The sequence below is a fragment of the Sapajus apella genome, unplaced genomic scaffold (genome assembly GCF_009761245.1).
Source record: "Sapajus apella isolate SASKATOON/1434 unplaced genomic scaffold, GSC_monkey_1.0 scaffold20, whole genome shotgun sequence".
Lineage (NCBI taxonomy): Eukaryota > Metazoa > Chordata > Mammalia > Primates > Cebidae > Sapajus > Sapajus apella.
Window position 1 is genome coordinate 24,636,923 of NW_022436960.1, and position 19,027 is coordinate 24,655,949.

At 46.3% G+C, this 19,027-nt stretch overlaps 1 protein-coding gene across 38 annotated transcripts in view; it reads right to left on the minus strand.

The window, feature by feature from the left end:
- The window catches only part of NRXN3 (neurexin 3), a 1,699,208-nt gene that overhangs the window by 1,610,073 nt on the left and 70,108 nt on the right, over positions 1 to 19,027 (minus strand). For all 38 annotated transcript variants that reach the window (XM_032287218.1, XM_032287216.1, XM_032287189.1 and 35 more), the window contains one exon: positions 16,799 to 18,209. In XM_032287218.1, the coding sequence (XP_032143109.1) occupies positions 16,799 to 17,507 (709 nt within the window). In that variant the 5' untranslated portion in view covers positions 17,508 to 18,209. The remainder of the gene's footprint in view (positions 1 to 16,798; positions 18,210 to 19,027) is intronic.

Below are 19,027 nucleotides of genomic sequence, written 5' to 3' on the forward strand. Positions count from 1 at the left end.
TGGTAGGAGCAATTGGGAAAATGAAAATAAGTCACATATGAACATACATAGGCCAGTCCCCAGCACATGGTAAATGCTTCATGCAAATTAGGTAACTGTCATTATTATTAAATTTACCCAGTCAAAATAAGGAGGTGATAAATCCTAAGACATGCATATTAGTCAGTTCTTATGCTGTTGATAAAGACATACCTGAGACTGGGAAATTTACAAAAGAAAGAGGTTTATTGGACTTATAGTTCCACGTGGCTGGAGAGGCCTCACAATCATGGTGGAAGGTGAAAGGCACATTTCACATGGCAGCAAACAAGAGAAGAGAGCACGTGCAGGGAAACTCCCACTTTTAAAACCATCAGATCTTGTGAGACTTATTCACTATCATGAGAATAGCACAGGAAAGACCTGCCCCCATGATTCAGTTATCTACCACTGGGTCCCTCCCACAACATGTGGGAATTATGGGAGCTACAAGATGATATTTGGGTGGGGACACAGTGCCAAACCATATCAACTTGCACAAAATTAAAATGCATCATCAAGGCCTACTTAGGAGCATGATTAGAGCTGCACATTAAACTTAGAAGTCTAAGTCCCAAGTCTACTGGCTTCATTTGTGATCCTCAGTCAACAGACCCAGGCTAGGAGAGCCAGTCCAAGAACAGTGAGCCCAGAAAAAGCCCTGGACCTCCTGTGCGTGACTCCTTGGAGAATCTCAGTCACACTCCTGAACTTCACAGGGTGTTTTCTCTGCCATATGTGAAGAGGGGCCAATAAACCCATAGAGACCACTGTTGGGCATATGTCTCCTTTAAAGCACACACCACTCTATAATTGCTTGGCGAATTAAGCTGCAGGATGTGCCTGTCTTGCTCACCACTCTTACCCCCAGTGCTTCTCCCAACACAGAGTGAAGCTGAAATAGTGTGCATTGTTGTTGGATGAGATAGAAAGAGGTACCTTCCTGATAACATCCCCAAGTTTCAGCAAGAGAATTTGTGTAAAGCATGCATGTCCATGTAGGTTCCATTTCTTGGTTCCCATCGAATACCAGCTGGGCCCCTAACACCTCAATTTCTTCTGCTTAGAAAAATGAAGGCTCTCCCCCTCCTCCCTAGGCTACCCATTCTGACTTACGCTAGATAAGCAACTTCAGATTGCTGAACAGCAACACACAACACAGCTGGGTGATAATTCCTGTGTCCTGAAATTCCTGGAAAACTGATGTACAGCAAGCATTCAGAGCACATACACAGCCCCCACCCCCAGCCCTAGAGAGTTGAAGGCAGAAGGAAGGGCAGCAAGCAGACAACAAGAGCTGAGCCTCAATTTCCTTAAATTATTTTTCTGTCTTTTCAAGCATCCCACCCCTGGGCAGAGATAAAGAAATCACAAGTGAATTAATTACCACTACTTATATTGCTAGCTGAGCCAGGGCTTCCAGCATCTCTTGTGTGGGGCATCTTGCTCTCTTAGCCCACAGAGACCAAAGGCAGGGGAATCTCTTCCCTCAATCCCTAGAGCTGTGTGGCTTTGAGCTGAGCTTTAGCACTGGCACCCCCAAGAGTTCTATGCCAGACCCCAGGAGAAACTTAGCCAAAGCACTTCATGTTTAATATGTTTAACTCACATGGTCTCAAAAAAGTACAAGATTCAAAACAGAATTCCAATTTGCTGAACCTGGGCAAGCCACTTCACTTCTCTGTATTCATATCTTTCAGTTCTTGCTTCTTATGGGATCCTGATGTTCTAAGAGCCAGAAACTCCGTCATGCACAAAAACATCCAAAACCCTCAGGTTCATCACCACCTACATATGAGACATAAGTTTCCATTTGTAGGAATGTTCTTAAATGGACAGATCACATTACACAGAAGGTAGAAGAAAAACCAACGTAAACAGTTTTTTGAAATAAAGGATGTGATTCTTTGTCATTTTATTGTTTTCAAATGCAGGCCCCAACTTCAACCAGGTTAAGAAGGTATATTTTTTTCATTTATTCACCAGTGGAGAATTTTGAAGAACTTTCTTTCCCTTCTAGTTTCCTTCTACATGTCTGGGCATCTGCTGTAGTCTATCTTATGGATTCCTTTCCCCCACAATCCTAAATATTACAGTTCCTAAAGTTTCTGCATTTAGGCTCCTTTTCCTCTAAACCACATTTCTTCCCTGGGCAGCCTCATCCACATCCAAGCCTTTCCCACCCACAACAATAAACACCCTGACACTTCTGGCAGCCCTCATCCTCCCCCAGCCAGTGCCAACCATTGCCCCCGCCTGCCCCTGTACATTTCCCCACAAGAGTCCTACAGGGTCTTAAGGGAAGGCAGGATATGGCCAAATCAAAATCTACTTTTACTCCTCTCTCTTCTTCACCCCAAACCTGCTCCTCACAATGGCTTTCCTGTCCTACATTCCTACAACCAGAAGGGCATATCATTAAAGTTCTTTGTCTTTTCAACCACAATAATGGCTAATATTCACTAAGGGTTTGCTGTGTGCCAAGCACATAGTAAAATTCCTACACAGCAGTTAAGACCTTCCCTACCTAACTCTTCCTCTCATTACTCTCTCATTGGCCTCAGTTCTTTGGTCCAGCCACATTAACCGGTTCTAAATGGTACACGCTGTTATCATCCCCATTTCACAGATGGCAAAAAGGAAATACAGAGGAGTGACATTATTTGCCCAAGTTCACACAGGTTAGTATGTGACAGGCAATCTGATTCCAAAACTAATATCAATGCCTGTCCATTACTAAGTTCCTCTCCTTGGTATCTCTGCAATCAGCCTTCTTCCATCACTACCCACCCCTTAACACAGACCTCCCCATCGCCGAAACCACACAATAGCTTCTGTATACCTTCTCTGCTCAAGCATTCCTGTCATCAGTCCATTGTACAAACTGGCCCTAGAGTCATCTTTCTAAAATTCAAATCTGACTCTGTCACGATTCAACTGAAAATCTTCCAACGGTTCCCAGTTGTAGAAAAAATAATGTCCAAAATTCCTACAAAGCTGTTAAGACCTTCCCTGCCTAACTCTTCATCACTCTCTCACTGGCCTCAATTCTTTGGTCCAGCCATATTAACTACCGCAAACAACTGGAAACAGCATGCTGCTCTCTCATAGAGCTGCCCTGAATATCCTTCCCCCACAGTCATCCAATTAAATATTCTACATCCTGCCCAAGAATTTGCTCTACAAAGTTGCCTCCAATCCCTAACGCTCATTCCGAGTGCACGTGCACGCACCCACACCCAAGTAGGATAACACAATCCCTTTTACAAACATTTTATGCTATTACAACAACTCTGATGTGTGCTATACTTCTTTGCCTGACAAGCTTCCCAACTAGACCATAAGCCCCTTAAGGGCAGGGATCACACTGGTAGATTACAGACATCCACACAGTGCATGTCAGATGAATAAACTTATTCCAAAAAAGAGAGGGCCTATTCCGACAAGCAGATGATTATACATCAAAGTTTCCTCTGCAAAAGCTTGGAGATAGTCCAGACACTTTGCCCTCTTACACAAAACAAAACTGCCCCAGCAAATGTTCATTCCATAGTTTTTACACCAAAAATAATAGCATTAATAATCCTGAACACAGTGAGGCCTCTGACAAAGGAACTGTGACTGGAGTATCTCCCCATGGAATCCTCGGAGCCACCTGGCAGGTCAATCAAGACCACCACAGGCAGAGCTGAAGGCAGAGGCAAGGAGCCCAACGCACATACCACCGGCAGCAAGAATGCCTCAGGTATCACCTGCTCCTGAAAGCTGCAAGCCCTGGGGGAAAGGGACTGCTACAGGCAGTCAGAAGTAACTAAAACCAATTAAAGAGAGATAAAGGGAGATGTGAGTGTTGATCAGTGGCCTCCCACCCTCTCTGAACAAATTCCCCATGAGAAAGAAAAATTTATTACATTCTCACAACAGATGCCTATTTACTTATAAAAAACTTGCATATACATTGCCAACGCATTGTTAATTTTTGTGCGTTGGATGGATGAAAGTTCCTAAGAATATGAGTTCAATATCATCTGTTGACCAAATTAATCAATGAAGTCAGGTCCTGTATTTTCAAAGAATGATCTTGCCTGTGTCCCATTTGGAGACCACAGATCTAGAGAATAATCTTCTTCCCCCCATAAAAGGGGATGCATAATAAAATGTGAGGGTGGGCCTGGCTACCGAGACCCCCAGAACCACAGGGTCCTTGGACTGAAGGCATGCACATGCTGGCACACACTCGTGACGGCTTCATGAAAGCACCTGCTGTACTGCTGTACTCCTTTTGGGAACAGAGCTTGCCAAAGCTGTGCATTCTGTGGTCCAGCACCTCTAACCATCAGAGAATTCTCTGTGGCTCAGATTCCTTCAAGTTTCCCGCCTGGGTATCATCATCCTCCTTTGCATGGTAGCACTTCCAAAATCTGAGGATAATTATCCTGTCTCTAGTGAGCTCCATCTTCTCCAGGGAATCCACATGAGTGAGTGGGGCCTCTCCATCTCCAGTGACAACAACGTGCCTGCCTCAAACAGCCATTCCACTGCACTGACACAGTCCCAGGCTGGCTACAGCCTATAATTGTTACAGGAAATCATTGGCTTGTAAACAAACCAAGAAAAAATTCTTTCTAGTTCATCCTCAACTAGATCAAACCAAGTGGAATGTGTATGTGCTTGACGCAGATTCAACAAAACCTGTCCCACAATAAACCTGATGCTTTTCCCATTAAAAGGAAGTGGCCAGTGTGGTCCAATTGGACCTGACTTCATTGATTAATTTATTCAACAGACATTCTTGAGCTTATATTCCTGTGAACTTGCATTCATCAAGCACACATATATGCCCACACATATATGAACACAGACACATATGTACACAAACAGAACATGTACATATACACAATGTGATTAATGTGACAAACATTTATTGAGCACCTGCTTTTTTCACAGACATGACATTTAGCACACAAGCCTGTATGTGCATTAACTAAGGAAAACAGAGTTCCCCACCCTTGGTTTCACACCTTACAGTTCCCAAAGAGAATACCTCCTAACATATTCCTGCCACAGGAATCAGGAAACCCAACTGAGCAATCGCAACTTGCATTAAGGATAGAAAAGCCAAAAGGAGCCAAGAGATGCATTAAAATGTAGCCACTGGTTATATATTCTACAGGAGGAAAAAATAGCCCCAATCTGCGTTAACACAGGCTGAAAACTCAACATCAGGATGAACAAATAGCAAAGTTTCCACAGCAACTAAAACCTAATCATCCTCTGCCCATGTGGCAATGACCACATAATGGTATGAGGTGGTCGCGCCCACTTCCCAGCCCATGCATGTGGTCCGAAGCCTGGCTGCACAGTAAGACCACAGACAAGTTGGTGACTCTCATTACATTCCAGTGCTTGGACTCCAAATGATGTCTGTGAGCTTTGCTCTTAAAAGTAAACTATTTTAAACCACAAAATTATGAGACAAGTTCCTTTTTTTGTTTTGTTTTGCTGCTGTGTCAGGAAAATGACTGTCAATGGGGAGATGGCTGACGGCCAAGACTAGCCTCATCCCCTTTAGGGTGCAGAAGAGAATTTTTTCTTGGCAGGTTTCCAGTCTATGCCAATGTGAGAGCAAGATCTTCCAGCCCTGCCTAAGCCCTTTCCCTGGGAGACTTCGGCCCAACAGTGCCAAAAACACGAGATACCCAGAGCAACCTGGCAGAGTAAAAAGCATTTTTGGATAGGGCATATGCTTCCAAGGCCTGTCTCCAGGAGCGGCTACTCAATTCTGCTTCCTGTCATGTCCTTATATAAAAAGAAGAAAAAAAATACTGCTAGGCTTTTTAGCAAAATCTTCATTTTTGTTGATGTCTGACCCTGGCAATCAGGATAGGCTTGTTAGGCAAGACTAATCCAATCCCCTTTTCATCTATTCCATAATTTCTCATCTCTCTCTCTCTCTCTTTCTCTGTGTGTGTGTGTGTGTGTGTGTGTGTGTGTGTGTGTGTGTGTGTGACAGAATCTAACTCTGTCACCAGACTGGAGTGCAGTGGCTCAATCTTAGCTTACTGCAATCTCTGCCTTCCAGGTTCAAGCGATTCTCCTACTTTAGCCTCCCAAGTAGCTGGGATTACAGGCGCACGCCACCATGCCCAGCTAATTTTTACATTTTCAACAGAGACAAGGTTTCACCATGTTAGCCAGGATGGTCTCGAACTCCTAACCTCGTGATTCACCCACCTCGGCCTCCCAAAGTGCTAGGATTACAGGTGTGAGCCACCATGCCCAGCCCCCATCTTATTGCAGAGAAATTCAGGATTTCCAGGAAGCTCCTTGGAAATTCAGAGATGCTTAAAAACCTAGTTGGGTATGGGAGAAGATGGTACATCACAGGGGAATAAAATGAGGCACCGACAAAAGAAACAGACATTGGGCTAACCACGAATCTTTCACAGTGCAAGCTCCCCAGAGGCAAAATGACTGGAGTCTGAGTCACCTGCTTACATCAAATCTCTTCCCACATCAAGCCCTCCCACACTGTTTAAGATTAATCACAAGCAGCTAATTCTAAATAACTCAGTGGTATGTGCACTGCTACCACCATATCAGAGAATCCCTTATGAATTTTACCTTGGCACAAGGGTTAATTCCCACAAAGCATCATTCGGAACTGTTAGGATCAACGCACCCATCTTCTTCACCCGATTGGCCCATTGCAAAGGTCAGATTACTTTAAATAGAATGAGGACCAATGAGAAAGTGGCTGGGGCTGATATAAGAAAGAGCTCCCTGATTATCAGCATTGATCGGAGATATATTAGGCTGCCTTACAAAATATCAAGCTCACATTATTGCAGTTGGCTAGGTGTTTTTTGGGGGGGCATGGGTAGGCTCATTTTATATAGTGCAGAGGAGGATGAGAAATGAACAGTCAGACCCAATGACTTTTGAAGTCCCCTTTAAACTTATTATCCCATGATTTTTTTTGTTTTGTTTTTGAGATGGGTCTCACTCTGTTGCCCAGGCTGGAGTACAATGGCGTGATCTTTGCTCACTACAGCCTCAACCTCCTGAGTTCAAGCAATCCTCCCACCTCAGCTTCCCAAGTGCTGGCACCACAGGCATGTGCCACCTTCCCAGTTAATTTTTAATTATCTGTACAGGTGATGTCTCGCTATGGTGCCCAGACAGGCCTCAAACTCCTAGGCTCAAGCAATTCTCCAGCATCCACCACCTAAAGTATTGAAATTGCAGGCATGAGCCACAGCTCCCGGACTCCCATGATGCTTTATAATGTACCTTAGTTTCCAATGCATTACCTAGGGCAAAGTCATAGCTAGACAGCAATATATTATAATAAATGTGTTAGCATCCTCTAAGACGGTCACATGATCCACACTTCATCCCTCACAGACTCCTGCAATACCAGAATCCCCCCAAGTTTTAGTGTGTTTCCTTAAAACTAAGCAGGGGCTCAAAACACATCACATGATTGTACACCACCTCTGCCTAAACTCTAGCCTTGTCTTTTCTGACCCAGAAAGAGCAAATACACTGTGGGAGGATTTGTCTTTCAAGGATTCCACGGATCAGAGGCTCAACGCCCTTGAAGCCCACTCTTCTCCATTCCCTTAACCCTCAAGGCTAACCATGCAAGATACAGGGCCCCGTCTGGAAAGAAAGGAAGCCTGAGACAATGAGGAGGAAAGAAGAAACCGAGTGTCTGTTAACCTCCCAGCCCGTCCAGCTCTTTCCCCAGGATGTGGATCACAAAGAAGTGAACTCGGCTTTGCTTTCCAGCATATTCCTCCTCACAAGTGGGGTATTCCTTTTCATCTGAAAGCAACTTATTAAGTAAATAAGCTGTACACACTCTCACTGCACTTTTTCTATTCTCCAGGAGCTGCAGGCAACACATTTCCAATCATTCCTGGAGGCGAGATTGCAGAATTGCCTGCGATGGACTGCTTGCTAGAGTGGAGACACCAGTCCTATATTGCCAACAACGACCCACAGGACTGTTGGAACTGTGTCTTCTAAGAAATTCACATGGGCAAACAGAACAACTTCAGGAGAACCAAACTGGCGGATCAGAGGCAAAAGTGTCAGGAGAGGATCGGATGAATAGCGTCTCATCAAGAAACTTAAAGGAAAACTCCCCAGAGTCATTTTCTTAGCTACAAAGACACAGTACTTAAATAAGACTCTCAGTAAAACCAAAAAGATCTACGTGCATTTCACAGCTAGAAAACTCGAGCCAGGAGCTTTACAATGCCTACAGTTCTTGTCTCTCCCTCTCTTTCATCTTTACCTTCTTTATGCCCTTGCATACCTTTGCATGGTGCACTGTTTTTCTCCCAAAGAGCCAAAGTGTTCACAATTTCTAGGACTAGATGCCAAGTAAGTTTTGTCATACAGTGCAACTGGGTAGTTTCTCTGGATGACTATGAGGTCAGTTTACTTTTAAAAGCTACTGGTACCAGTTCCAGGATTTAAAAGAAAGAAAAAAATCTTTGGAAAATACATTATTTAGGAACACTGTGGCCACCATCAAGGTTTGAGAGCAAATACAGACAATGACACATTTAAAGGGGGGGCCCGTATTATTTTTAAATTGGTCCCCCAAAGACATCAATTTCTGGAGAACAACAGCAATAATGACAACCCACTGGCAATGTCAGTTCCCAAACTGACTAGGGAGACAGGCCTGCAGAGACACACTTTGCCGTTCTCCTCTGCCAGCCACAGCCTGACACCTGCAACACTGTTCCCAGTGCATCCCCCACTCCTCCTTACCTTGTGAGCCACAGCAAACTAAACCTCCCAACTTCAGCGGGGAAAAAACCTCAGGAGGATAACTAGAGTGATCCCTCTGTCTAAATACCACCTTGTTCCTCTAAATCCACAGCAAATATTTCCAAACATTTCCTCCCGTTACCCATTGGATAGCCTAGACGTCTCCTCTTCCCACCACACCTTCCCAAATGACATTCCTATATTCCCTCCACCCTCCTCTACTCCCTGGCTCTGATTCGTTCACCTACGATGGTTATGAAGTGGAAAATGTGTCTGTGATGAACGGTCACTGGTCAGAAGAAAAAATGAAAATCACACATACACCCAGAGCAGCATTGCTGTCACCGGACAGCAACAAGTCATGTTAACAGAAGAGGATCCACAGAGGTGGGGCCTGGAGCTGATGATATCTGGGAGTCCTTAAGAAACTGCAAATAGGAAATTCGGTGTGGGGCCTTAGGAGGAACCCGTGCAACTGAGAAGGTATGAAAGGCTTAGTTTCATGGTAAATCCGCCTCTGTCATCATCTTCCCGTCTCACACATACAAAGGAAAAGACAAGAAGAAACGCAGAGAAAGTTTGGTTTTATTAGGTGTGGAGAGAAGCAGAAGGCAGGAAAGCCAGGAAAAGTCTGACAGAGGAATCCAGGAGCTCCAACCCTCACCACCAGCCCTGAGAGGGGTAATGGGCAGTGCTTGGTACCTGGGAAACCAAAGGTAGGTCTGAAGAGGCCATCCTGTCCAGCGAAGCTCCAGTGTGCTGTACCTGTGCTCCAACTGCCTTGGGACCCTTGGGTCCCATCCCAATCACTGCACTAAAACCAGGATCTAGAGGCTGGGAATTGAATACTGTACTCATATTCATTCATTTTCCTTTTCCTTCCTATTCTCTCTCTCTCTGGCTAGGAGGAACAAGACCCCTGGGACAGGCCAAGCTGATAGCCTCCGGCACCAGGAGCTTGACATTTTGCTTATCATCTGCATCCAGGGAGGCAATCCTCCATTTCAAGACAGAGACACAGGCCATTTGTGTTCATGAAGGGGGCCCACGAGCAGAGGTAAAATGCCACGTTGGGGGCCTGGGCTCTCAGGTCCCAGAGATGGCTGCCAAAGAGGCAGCGCCCAAGCCTGCCCTCAAACCCTTGTACCCACAACAAGTTCAAGGTCTGGGTCTCCTCTTCTCTTCAGTGGGATGCCAAGGCCTGCCCTACCTGCCTCACTGGGTGGCTGCTGAGGCCAGAACACCACGCCTGTGCAGGCAGAGCCCTGAATCCCATCCCGCAGTCACGAGCATCGTCAGCAGCCCCATGCTCTTGGGCAGGAGCAAATGGCAATGAAATTGGATTCTGTACACTTCTGAAATTCCCCTCCTTTTCTCTCTACCACTTTCAGACTGGGATAAAGGAAGCTGGTGGAGGTAGGGGTCGCTCAAAAGGAAGCATCAAATCTCCTGTGAAACCAAATCGATGTGCAGTTTGTGCTCACACAGGCCAGGAGACCAACAGCCCAGCGTCAGAACTTGCTCTTTCCTGGAGTCTAGGCAGATAACTTCCTGTTTTATCTCATTTAATGCTCTCAACAACTCCATGATGTATGATTTCTTAAGATTCCTACTTCACTGAGAGTCAAGATAACATGGTGGTTGACAGTGTAGGCTCTGACGCCAGACTGCCTAGACACAAACCACAGCTCTGTCTCTTAATACCTGCACGATCTTGGCCAAGTTATTTAACCTCTTGCCCCCCAGTTTCCTTATCCAAAAGAAATGAGGATAATAATAGCATGTCAGGAGTGGTTGCAAGAGCTAGTGCGTGCAGAGCACCTCAGACAGTGTGGGCCTGCAGCCGGTGCCCTCTGGTTATTCGCTATTATTATTACTAAAGAAGATACTGAAGCTTCCTAAACCTTCTCCAGAGCCATACGACATGTAAGTAGGCAAGCCCAAACTTAAGTCCAAATTATTTTCCCTCCAGCAGCCGTACTCTTAAGCACTATGCTAAACGTGGTTTAAGCTCCAACGTTCTCGGTTCCTCAGTTTCCTCATCTGTAAAATGGAGCTAATGATATTAACTTCATAGGAGTCTGGTGAGGATTAGATGAACCGATGAATATAAAAAGCACCTAGAATGCCAGGCGTGTGGTGATATTTAGTAAGAGCAATGGCAATCACATCATGATTATTTTGTGTAAGGAAGGGCACTTGACCTTCAGAGCCCTGCCCTAAAGGCTTCTTTACTCCAGCTCCACCTCTGAGGCCTCACTGTGATGGACCTACACTGTGGAGCCAGTGACTACAAGTAAAGGGGGCGACGTTAGTCCCATCCCCCACGTACAGCCTGCAACCCCCACCCCACCTCATCTGCCCTGTGAAGGAGAGGACCCAGCTGAAGGACAGCTGCCCCAGAAACTGGAAACCATCTTTCTGGAGCAGCCTGCAAAGGGAGATGGGGTCTTGAAAATAATTAGCCCCCAGCATTGGGCCTGTGGTATCTCATTACCAAATGCAAATGCAAGTTCATGTGCTACTCTGAGGCTCCTGGCAAAACGCCTGCCTGACCCTCAGCCTTGCTGAATTTGGACCAAAGCATTATCCAATGCCCACCCTCTTTGCAGCCTGCAGCTGGCGTGCAGTTTCTGCAAAAGGAGAAGGCTGCTTTCACCTCATTGAAGCGGCAACATGGAAGAAGGGTCTTATTTCTTTAAAGGAGGCAGAGATGTTAGGGGAGGGGGGAGATTTTTAAAAATTGCTTTTCCCTCAGCAGTTAAAAGAGGGATAATTGAAGCAAGTGGCAGGCGGCTGCTCCACCATTTAGCATACAGTATACCCAGGAAATCTCACTTGGTAATCAGGAGGGAAGGAGGAAAAAGGAGCAATCAGACCCCTATTCAGGCTCCATTTAGTGACAGCCCCTGCTGGCTGGGCTGGTGGAGAGTCAGGCTGGTCTGAATGCTGGGTGGGGAATCAAGTCTCAGAAGCAGCAGTCCCCCTTTGTGTACATTTTAAGGCCTTGCTTCTGTTCTCTCCTCTCCAAAATAGGGAAGACGTGGAAAGGAGTAGTTCTTTACTCTCCGGTTACGCGCCACTCTCCTGCAGTTCACCGCCCCTTCCCAAGACCATTCAGAGTTGACACAGATTAGGAACAATGCCATGTTATCATTCGAGCAGCATGTGCACTGTGGTGAGGGAGGGGAAATGACCGGGTTGTTACACAAGTGCCCGAAACAGGAGGATCCAACCGAGGTAACCACTGGTCCCTTCACTGCAGTATCTGATATCTCTGGATCTCAGTGCCTGGGATAAGCAGCCTCTTCTTGGCATATGCCATTCCATCCTAGTCCTGGCTTTGAGAGATGGGGCAAGAGTCATACAATTCTCAAAAAAAAAACAAAAAAAGTAATTGAAATTCACTTTCAGGAAGGCATGCGAAGGCCACACAGTGGTGTTGAGCCATCAATCACACTGACCTGAGTAGGATCTGAGCTTCAGACGGTGGGAGGGAGGGGGACAATCACTACCGAACATGGTCCTGAAGCTGAGCTGGGGACCACACAACTGGATGCTTATAACAAGGCTGTGGTCTCTATTACCAACACCCACCACAACACTTCACTAGAGGAGCCCAACCTCCAAAAACATAACAGCTAAGACTCAAGACAAACTGCTTCTGGTCTGGGCACCCACCCAAGTCCATAAGAGAAGACAGAAAACAAGGAATCAACTTAATCTTTGCCAGTAGACTAGAACCTTATGCCTCTCAACTGAATCAATGTAAAATGTGATGGCGCGAGTGATCTGTGACATAGGTCGATTTGGGAGTAGCGATCCACCTATGAAAGCTTCTACATTGTTCCCTTGCTCCACCCAACCTGCCACAGGCTGACTTCATGCTAAATGAACTCTTCAGAGACACTAGGACTGAAATTTATATACCTTGGCAGCGAATCAATTCTTCACAACCATAAGGTTGTTTGAGTAATTCAATACATGCACATTCATAACCAAGAATGTTTTAAAAATAAACAAGTTTAAACTCATTTCAAGGTACTGACAAACTCTCAATGACCCGTGAGGGAACGGCTCTCTAGAGGGAGCTGAGGATACCTCTTCATTAGCCACTGAGTTTCAAGGCTGCCCATAACGGGACAGGCTGAGCTAAACAAAAAGCCGTGTGAAAATGCATGCCACAGCTCCACTATGTTCCAAAGCAGATACACATAATTTTAAAATCACTGCCGAAAAGGCAAGACTCAATGTCAACATGAACAAAGTCTGGTTGACCACCAAAGCATTTTATATACAGACATAACACCCTGATGTAAAAATCTGGGACCGCTTCTCTGTCCATCACGCACTACAATGTTCAATGTGACTATTATTTAACTTGGGAGCCTTGGAATAAGGTTCTCCCAAGTAAGCTGTTTGGAATTCAGTCTGCAGTGAGAGCTAATAGCCTTTCACCAAATGAAAGAGAAGATACTGTGTCTATTACCTCATGCTCCCAAGTCCAAACTCTCCCAAAGCAACTACCTCCTGTGTCTTCTGGGTCTTACCTAGGGAATATACCCAACGGAGAATCAAAATAGCCCAAAGCACATAAAAGAGGTGGCCTATCTGCACATTCTTCCTGGAGCGCAGCATGATGACATTTTGGAGCCATCAGGGCATGGAGACCCAGATAGGCCAAGCAAACAGCAACACCGCAGGTGGGCTAGGAGCTAATGGACCACAGGGAGCGCCTCCAATGGCCCGACCACATCCACCTGAAGCTGCAGAGGCCCTTGCAGCTCTCCCTGCTCTTTGAACTGCCAAAGCATAAAGTACAAAATGGACCTTCCACGCCTGTTGCAAGGCCTCACACAACCAAATAGCAGGGCCTATCCAGCAAATGGTGACAAGCAGGTGCTTCGTGCACATTCTGCCTGCTGGGAATAAGCCCCTGGTTTCAGTTCTGTGACACGGACAATTTGGCAGGGGTGGGGTGGGAAGAATGGGTGCATTCTCTCTACCTGCTTCACCACATTATCTTTGGAAACAAGGGCAGACATTATCCTGTTTTGTGCAGATACTTAGCAGCTGCTGTGGTTTCCTTTACCGTTACATTCTACAGGTAAGTTTTTCCTGCTTACTTTCTAAAAATTAACTAGGTATGGAGGCAACAGTGATTTTCTAATAGTCTGTGATGCATTTTTGTGATTGATTAGACCTGATGACAATTACCAGGATCGACAGGCTCCAAGTAATCAACAGTAGATTCTGTCACCTCCCTCAATATCCTCTCTCACCTCAACCTTTGCACGACTCTGTTCCAAGCCAGCCAAGTGTTACTGTTACGACAGTGTGTTTACTCTATTTATGTATCAGGAGAATAAATGAGTCAGGCTGCATGTTCACCTTCTACAGATAGAGGCATCAATCCATAGCCAGCAGATGATCTGAACCTTGTAGGGGAAAAAAAACCAATTATTAAAATATACATATTGCATTTAGCTATTAAAAACCAACGGCACGCAATCTGCTCTGAAGAAATTCCACTGGGAACTGGAACACATACAAAATATAAAAAGAAAAAGAAGAGAAAAGCAAATTGTATACATATACAGTATAGGGATTTTTTTTTTTTTTCCTGCAGAAAAGTGCTGATCCAAACCTGCCCCAAGGAAATGAGTTCTTTTTAAACAAAAATGCAATCAGGGATAATCAGCAAGTTAACAACACACTTGCAAACACCCTGGTCCCTAGAAGGGAAGAATGCCAGCTTTCAATGCAAGTTTTGAGAACAGAACAGATCCTTTGGGCGAAAGAGAAAACAAGTGATCATGTCAGCGTCTTGAGGCAGAACTTTCTCCAAAGCCAAGAAGCTCTGGAACAGCAGTCAGCTCCAGAAGGCACCTGCTTGTGAGAAGCACTTCAATAACCACATTCCCAAAATGGTTCGTAGACTGGGGTTGCCTCCTCCCCACCCCTTCTCCCAGTGGGTTCGGTGGAGGAAAAACAGAAGCCATATAAGGACAATACATATGCCTGACATCTCCGTCTCTGACAGCCCACCCGCAGGAAGGGAGATAGATGTGATGCCCAACTTATTAGAAGAAAGAAGTGGAGACTCAGGCAGCTCCTGCAATAGCCCCTGCATGACAAGACCTCCAATGTGTTCTGGTCTCCAGCAGGTACCACCTGGGGAATAAATTTTAATTTTTTAAATATTCTTAAATAGCCACTGGTAGCTAAAGTTCACATCAAGGACAACCTGCTTTAGGGGTTGGGATGTTCTGGAAACACTTAAGGAACACCTGCAGTTTTTAATTACAAATCCCAAGGTAGCGGGGGCCTTACCTGAATGAAGAAATCTCGGGAGTCAGTAGCAAGGCAGTCACCTGGCCACACCCACCTGCACCACCCACCTGGCATCAGCCACCTGGCCTCGCTTGATCTTGTACTAGTTGGTTCCTAACCTTGATTGCACATTGGAATTATGTGGAGAGCTTTAAAAATGTACAGATGCTTGGATCCCATGCCAAGAGATTCTGATTTAATTAGCCTGGGATGTGGTCTGGAGTTTAAATTCCCTCAAGATGATCCTAACGTGCAGCTAAGTTGAAAAGCACTGTTCTACCCTATACCTTGCACCACTTCCACGAAGAGACCAGCAGGGGATGGCAACATAAAACCCATGTAGGAGAATCCAGGGCTTAACCCCAATGGTAGGAGGAAATGTGGCTTCCTCGCCTCCTGTCATCCTCATCTCTCAACATACATACCTGCATGGCCATTCTCAGTTTCTCTCTTCAGCAGTTCCTTCTACCCACATCTAAGCCGTGAGTACGTCCAGGAATTTGGATTTTAAGTATTTGTCAAATTAAAGTCTGAGCCACTTCTCTTAAATCTAATCCCAAACAGTCAGGATTTGGTGAACAATGAAGGGCAGCCTAAGCCCTTGGGCCTCCCTGCTTCTCCCTGGGAAGTCACAGTTGAACCTGGGAGGTTCTCCAGGCTATGCTATATACTCTCAGCTCCCTGGGAGGGTTGGCTGAGCAAGGTTACAGTCAATCTCTGTGCCTCTTTGTGATGTTCTCAGTACATGGAGAGGATGGGAAAGGGAACCACCTCTAAAGAGGTACCTCATGTGAGAAATCCTCATTACCAAAACAAAGAGGCAAGAAGGGCCTGGCCGAGGTGCCTCATCCACCTTCTAGATGCCCCCCAGAGGGTTGGGAGGTACAGTGGGCCAAAAAGAAGAGCCGAGTTCATTTTTCTTTTCTTTATGCTAGGGATGAGAGAGGAAGCGATGGGGAGTTTCCCAACTATCCTTTAGGGTCCAAGCCTCAAGGGGTCAGAGGGACACAGGTAGAAATTTGCCAATTTTTTTCTTTTTTGAGACGGAGCCTCACTCTGTCACCCAGGCTGGAGTGCAGTGATGCACTCAGCTCACTGCAACCTGTACCTCCCAGGTTAAAGTGATTCTCCTGACTCAACCTCCAAGTAGCTGGGACCATGCACCACCACACCTGGCTAATTTTTGTATTTTTACTAGAGACAGAGTTTCACCAGGTTGGCCAGGCTGGTCTCCAACTCCTGACCTCAAGTGATCCACCCGCCTCGGTCTCCCAAAATGCTAGGCTTACAGGCATGAGCCACCATACCAGCTGAAATTTGCTAATTTCTATCTGTTTTCATGCCCTGGGTTGACCACAATAAACGGTGCTGCAGTGGGAGGGGCCAAGCTGGGGCAGACCCTGCAGACTACTTCATCTAATCCTCTTACTAGAGTACAGAGCCCAGGGTTCAGGAGCCGGGATTCTCCACCTGCTGAGATCTGACAGATTCGCCACTGAGAGCAGGCAAAGGATTTCTACTGCCTCCTCAGGGCAAGGGGCCCAGTGATCTAACACGCAGCTAAGATGTGCACCCATATAGAGCTGGTTTCTATCAGGAGCCCCAGCCTCAGCCATCCCATGGATGGGTCTCTAGCAACACAAGGAGAAGGTCTTACCTTCTGAGCAGAGCTTGCCACCATAGCCAGTGGTAGAACAGTCACAGGTGGGGTGGCCGTCCAGGAGAAAGCAGATCCCACCATTTTCACAGGGACGCTCACCACAGGATCCCTCAGCATCCAACTGGACACCCTGGCTCCCCAGAAGCCGAGGCTCTGAGTTTCCATACTTGAGATCCAGAATTAATCCCTTGAAGCCGGGCATAGCCTGTACTCCATCCAGGGTCAGGGCAGAAGGTCGTATGTCAGCAGGGACTCCACCGAGGAACAAGTCACTGACCACATCCATGTAGGGCCGCTGGGGCTGCAGCTCCCCAGCCTGGCCCTCTCCATCAAGCATCAGCGCCGTGCGCAAGCGGTCGCGGCTCACCATGAGGAAATGCCAGCTGCTGTCATTCACCTGCTTGTTGGACAGCACAGCCGTCTCGGCACAGTCCATGCTGAAGCGGAGCTGAATGCGGCCATCCACCAGGGAGAGGCATAGGAAGTCGCAGACGCCGCCATCATCCAGGTAGAGGAGCAGCCCCGTGGAGACATTGGTCTTGAGCTGGAAACTCAGGTCGCCACGCGTGCTGGCATCCCAGCGGAGATAGCGGGCCCACTGGTTGGGGAGGCCCATGAACTCGAGGCCCAGGCAGAGCCCCAACAGGGACCCCAGCAGGATGCTGACCTTCAGGGTGAAGAAAACTGAGTGGAGTGTGAAGCTCATTGTCGCTGCTGGGACAGAGCCCGGAGGAGCAGACAGGCCAGGGAACAGCCCAGAGAGGCTCTCTCCCTTTGGTAATGGAAGTGGGAGAGGGAGACAAGGCAGAGATGCGGGGACAGAAAGCACACAGGAGGAAGGCAGCACACACAGATCCTGAGATGGTGAAGAGGGAGGAAAATGCACAAGAGAGTCCCAGGGGGGCACACAAGCAAGAAATTGAACAAAGAGGCAGTGGAAAAAGACAGGACCAGCAGAAGAGGAGGAAAATCAGGTGGGGAAGTGAGGGGCTGGAGTGAAGAGGAAAGCGTCTTTCTCCAAGAAAAGATCTCAGCTATCCATGTGGATCCGGAGGCCTTGATTCAAGGAGGAGAAGGTGCAGGAGAGTGGGAAGACACCTTCAGCGATGCACTCCTCCCAGCAGACCCCCAAATGCCCCAGCCAGGGAAGCCAGGGACCGGGCTGGGGCGCTGTGATGGAGGGTGGAGTGAGTGGTGAGGTGAGCCAGATGACAAGTAGAAACAGGCCAAGTACCAGTCCCAAAGTTCTACCTCCTAGCAGTGGCTGGCTGTGAGGCGGGGGGCAGCTAGAAGCCCAATGCTCAGACAGAGCAGGGCCCAGGGCAGAGCGCAAGCAGACTCAGGCTTCATGGTGCAGCCAGAGGTAGTGCTGCCCATAACTTGCCTCCCAGGACTCCAGAGAAAAGACCTGTGGGAAGAAGGGGAGGGAGAAGGAGAGGAAGATTAGGGCCATATATTAGGAAAACATTGCATCCTATTTCACAAGTATTGATGGAACGCTGACTGCGAGCCAAGCTATTCTAGTGACTGCTACAGTGCTTAGTGCTTCCAACGGGAGGGAGGCCCCGGGTTCTTCCAGGGCCACTACAGGACCTAAGCCCAGGTCCTAATGATGCACTCAGGTTTTCCATATGTAAAAGTAAAAATAATAAAAGTCCCCAAAGCCATATCAGCACATTGTTATAATATTCACATCACAAGGTCACATGGCCAAAATGCATTTTTAAGATAAGTGTTAACATTTTATATACTCAAATATCCACACCTAATTTTTACTTATTTACCAATTAAAAGCATGCAAATGACATTAATTTTTTTTTCTATATTTTTCCTTTTCAAATTTGACAACTCACTATAGGAAGCGTAAGGCAAATTGCTACCCCTAAATTTGTGAAAGAAATGTTTATAAAAATCCGTGAAAATAAGCTGGAAGGTGAGTAATGAGTAAAATAACCCTTTTCTCTTACTGAATATCCAGAGAGGAGGATAACTTTACTCTGCCTCATGAAAAAAAAAAAAAAAAAAAAAAAAAAGACTGAGTTTGAATCCTATCTCCTGTATGCGGCACTATGAGAAAATTTCTTAACCTGTTTGAGATTCTATTTCCTCATTTGTAAAGTGGAGAAAATAATAGCCTCTTCTCAAGGTTGAAGAGAGGAATAAATGAAATCAGGAATAGGAAGATCCTAGCATGAGGCTTTTTTTTTTTTTTTTTTTTTTTTTTTG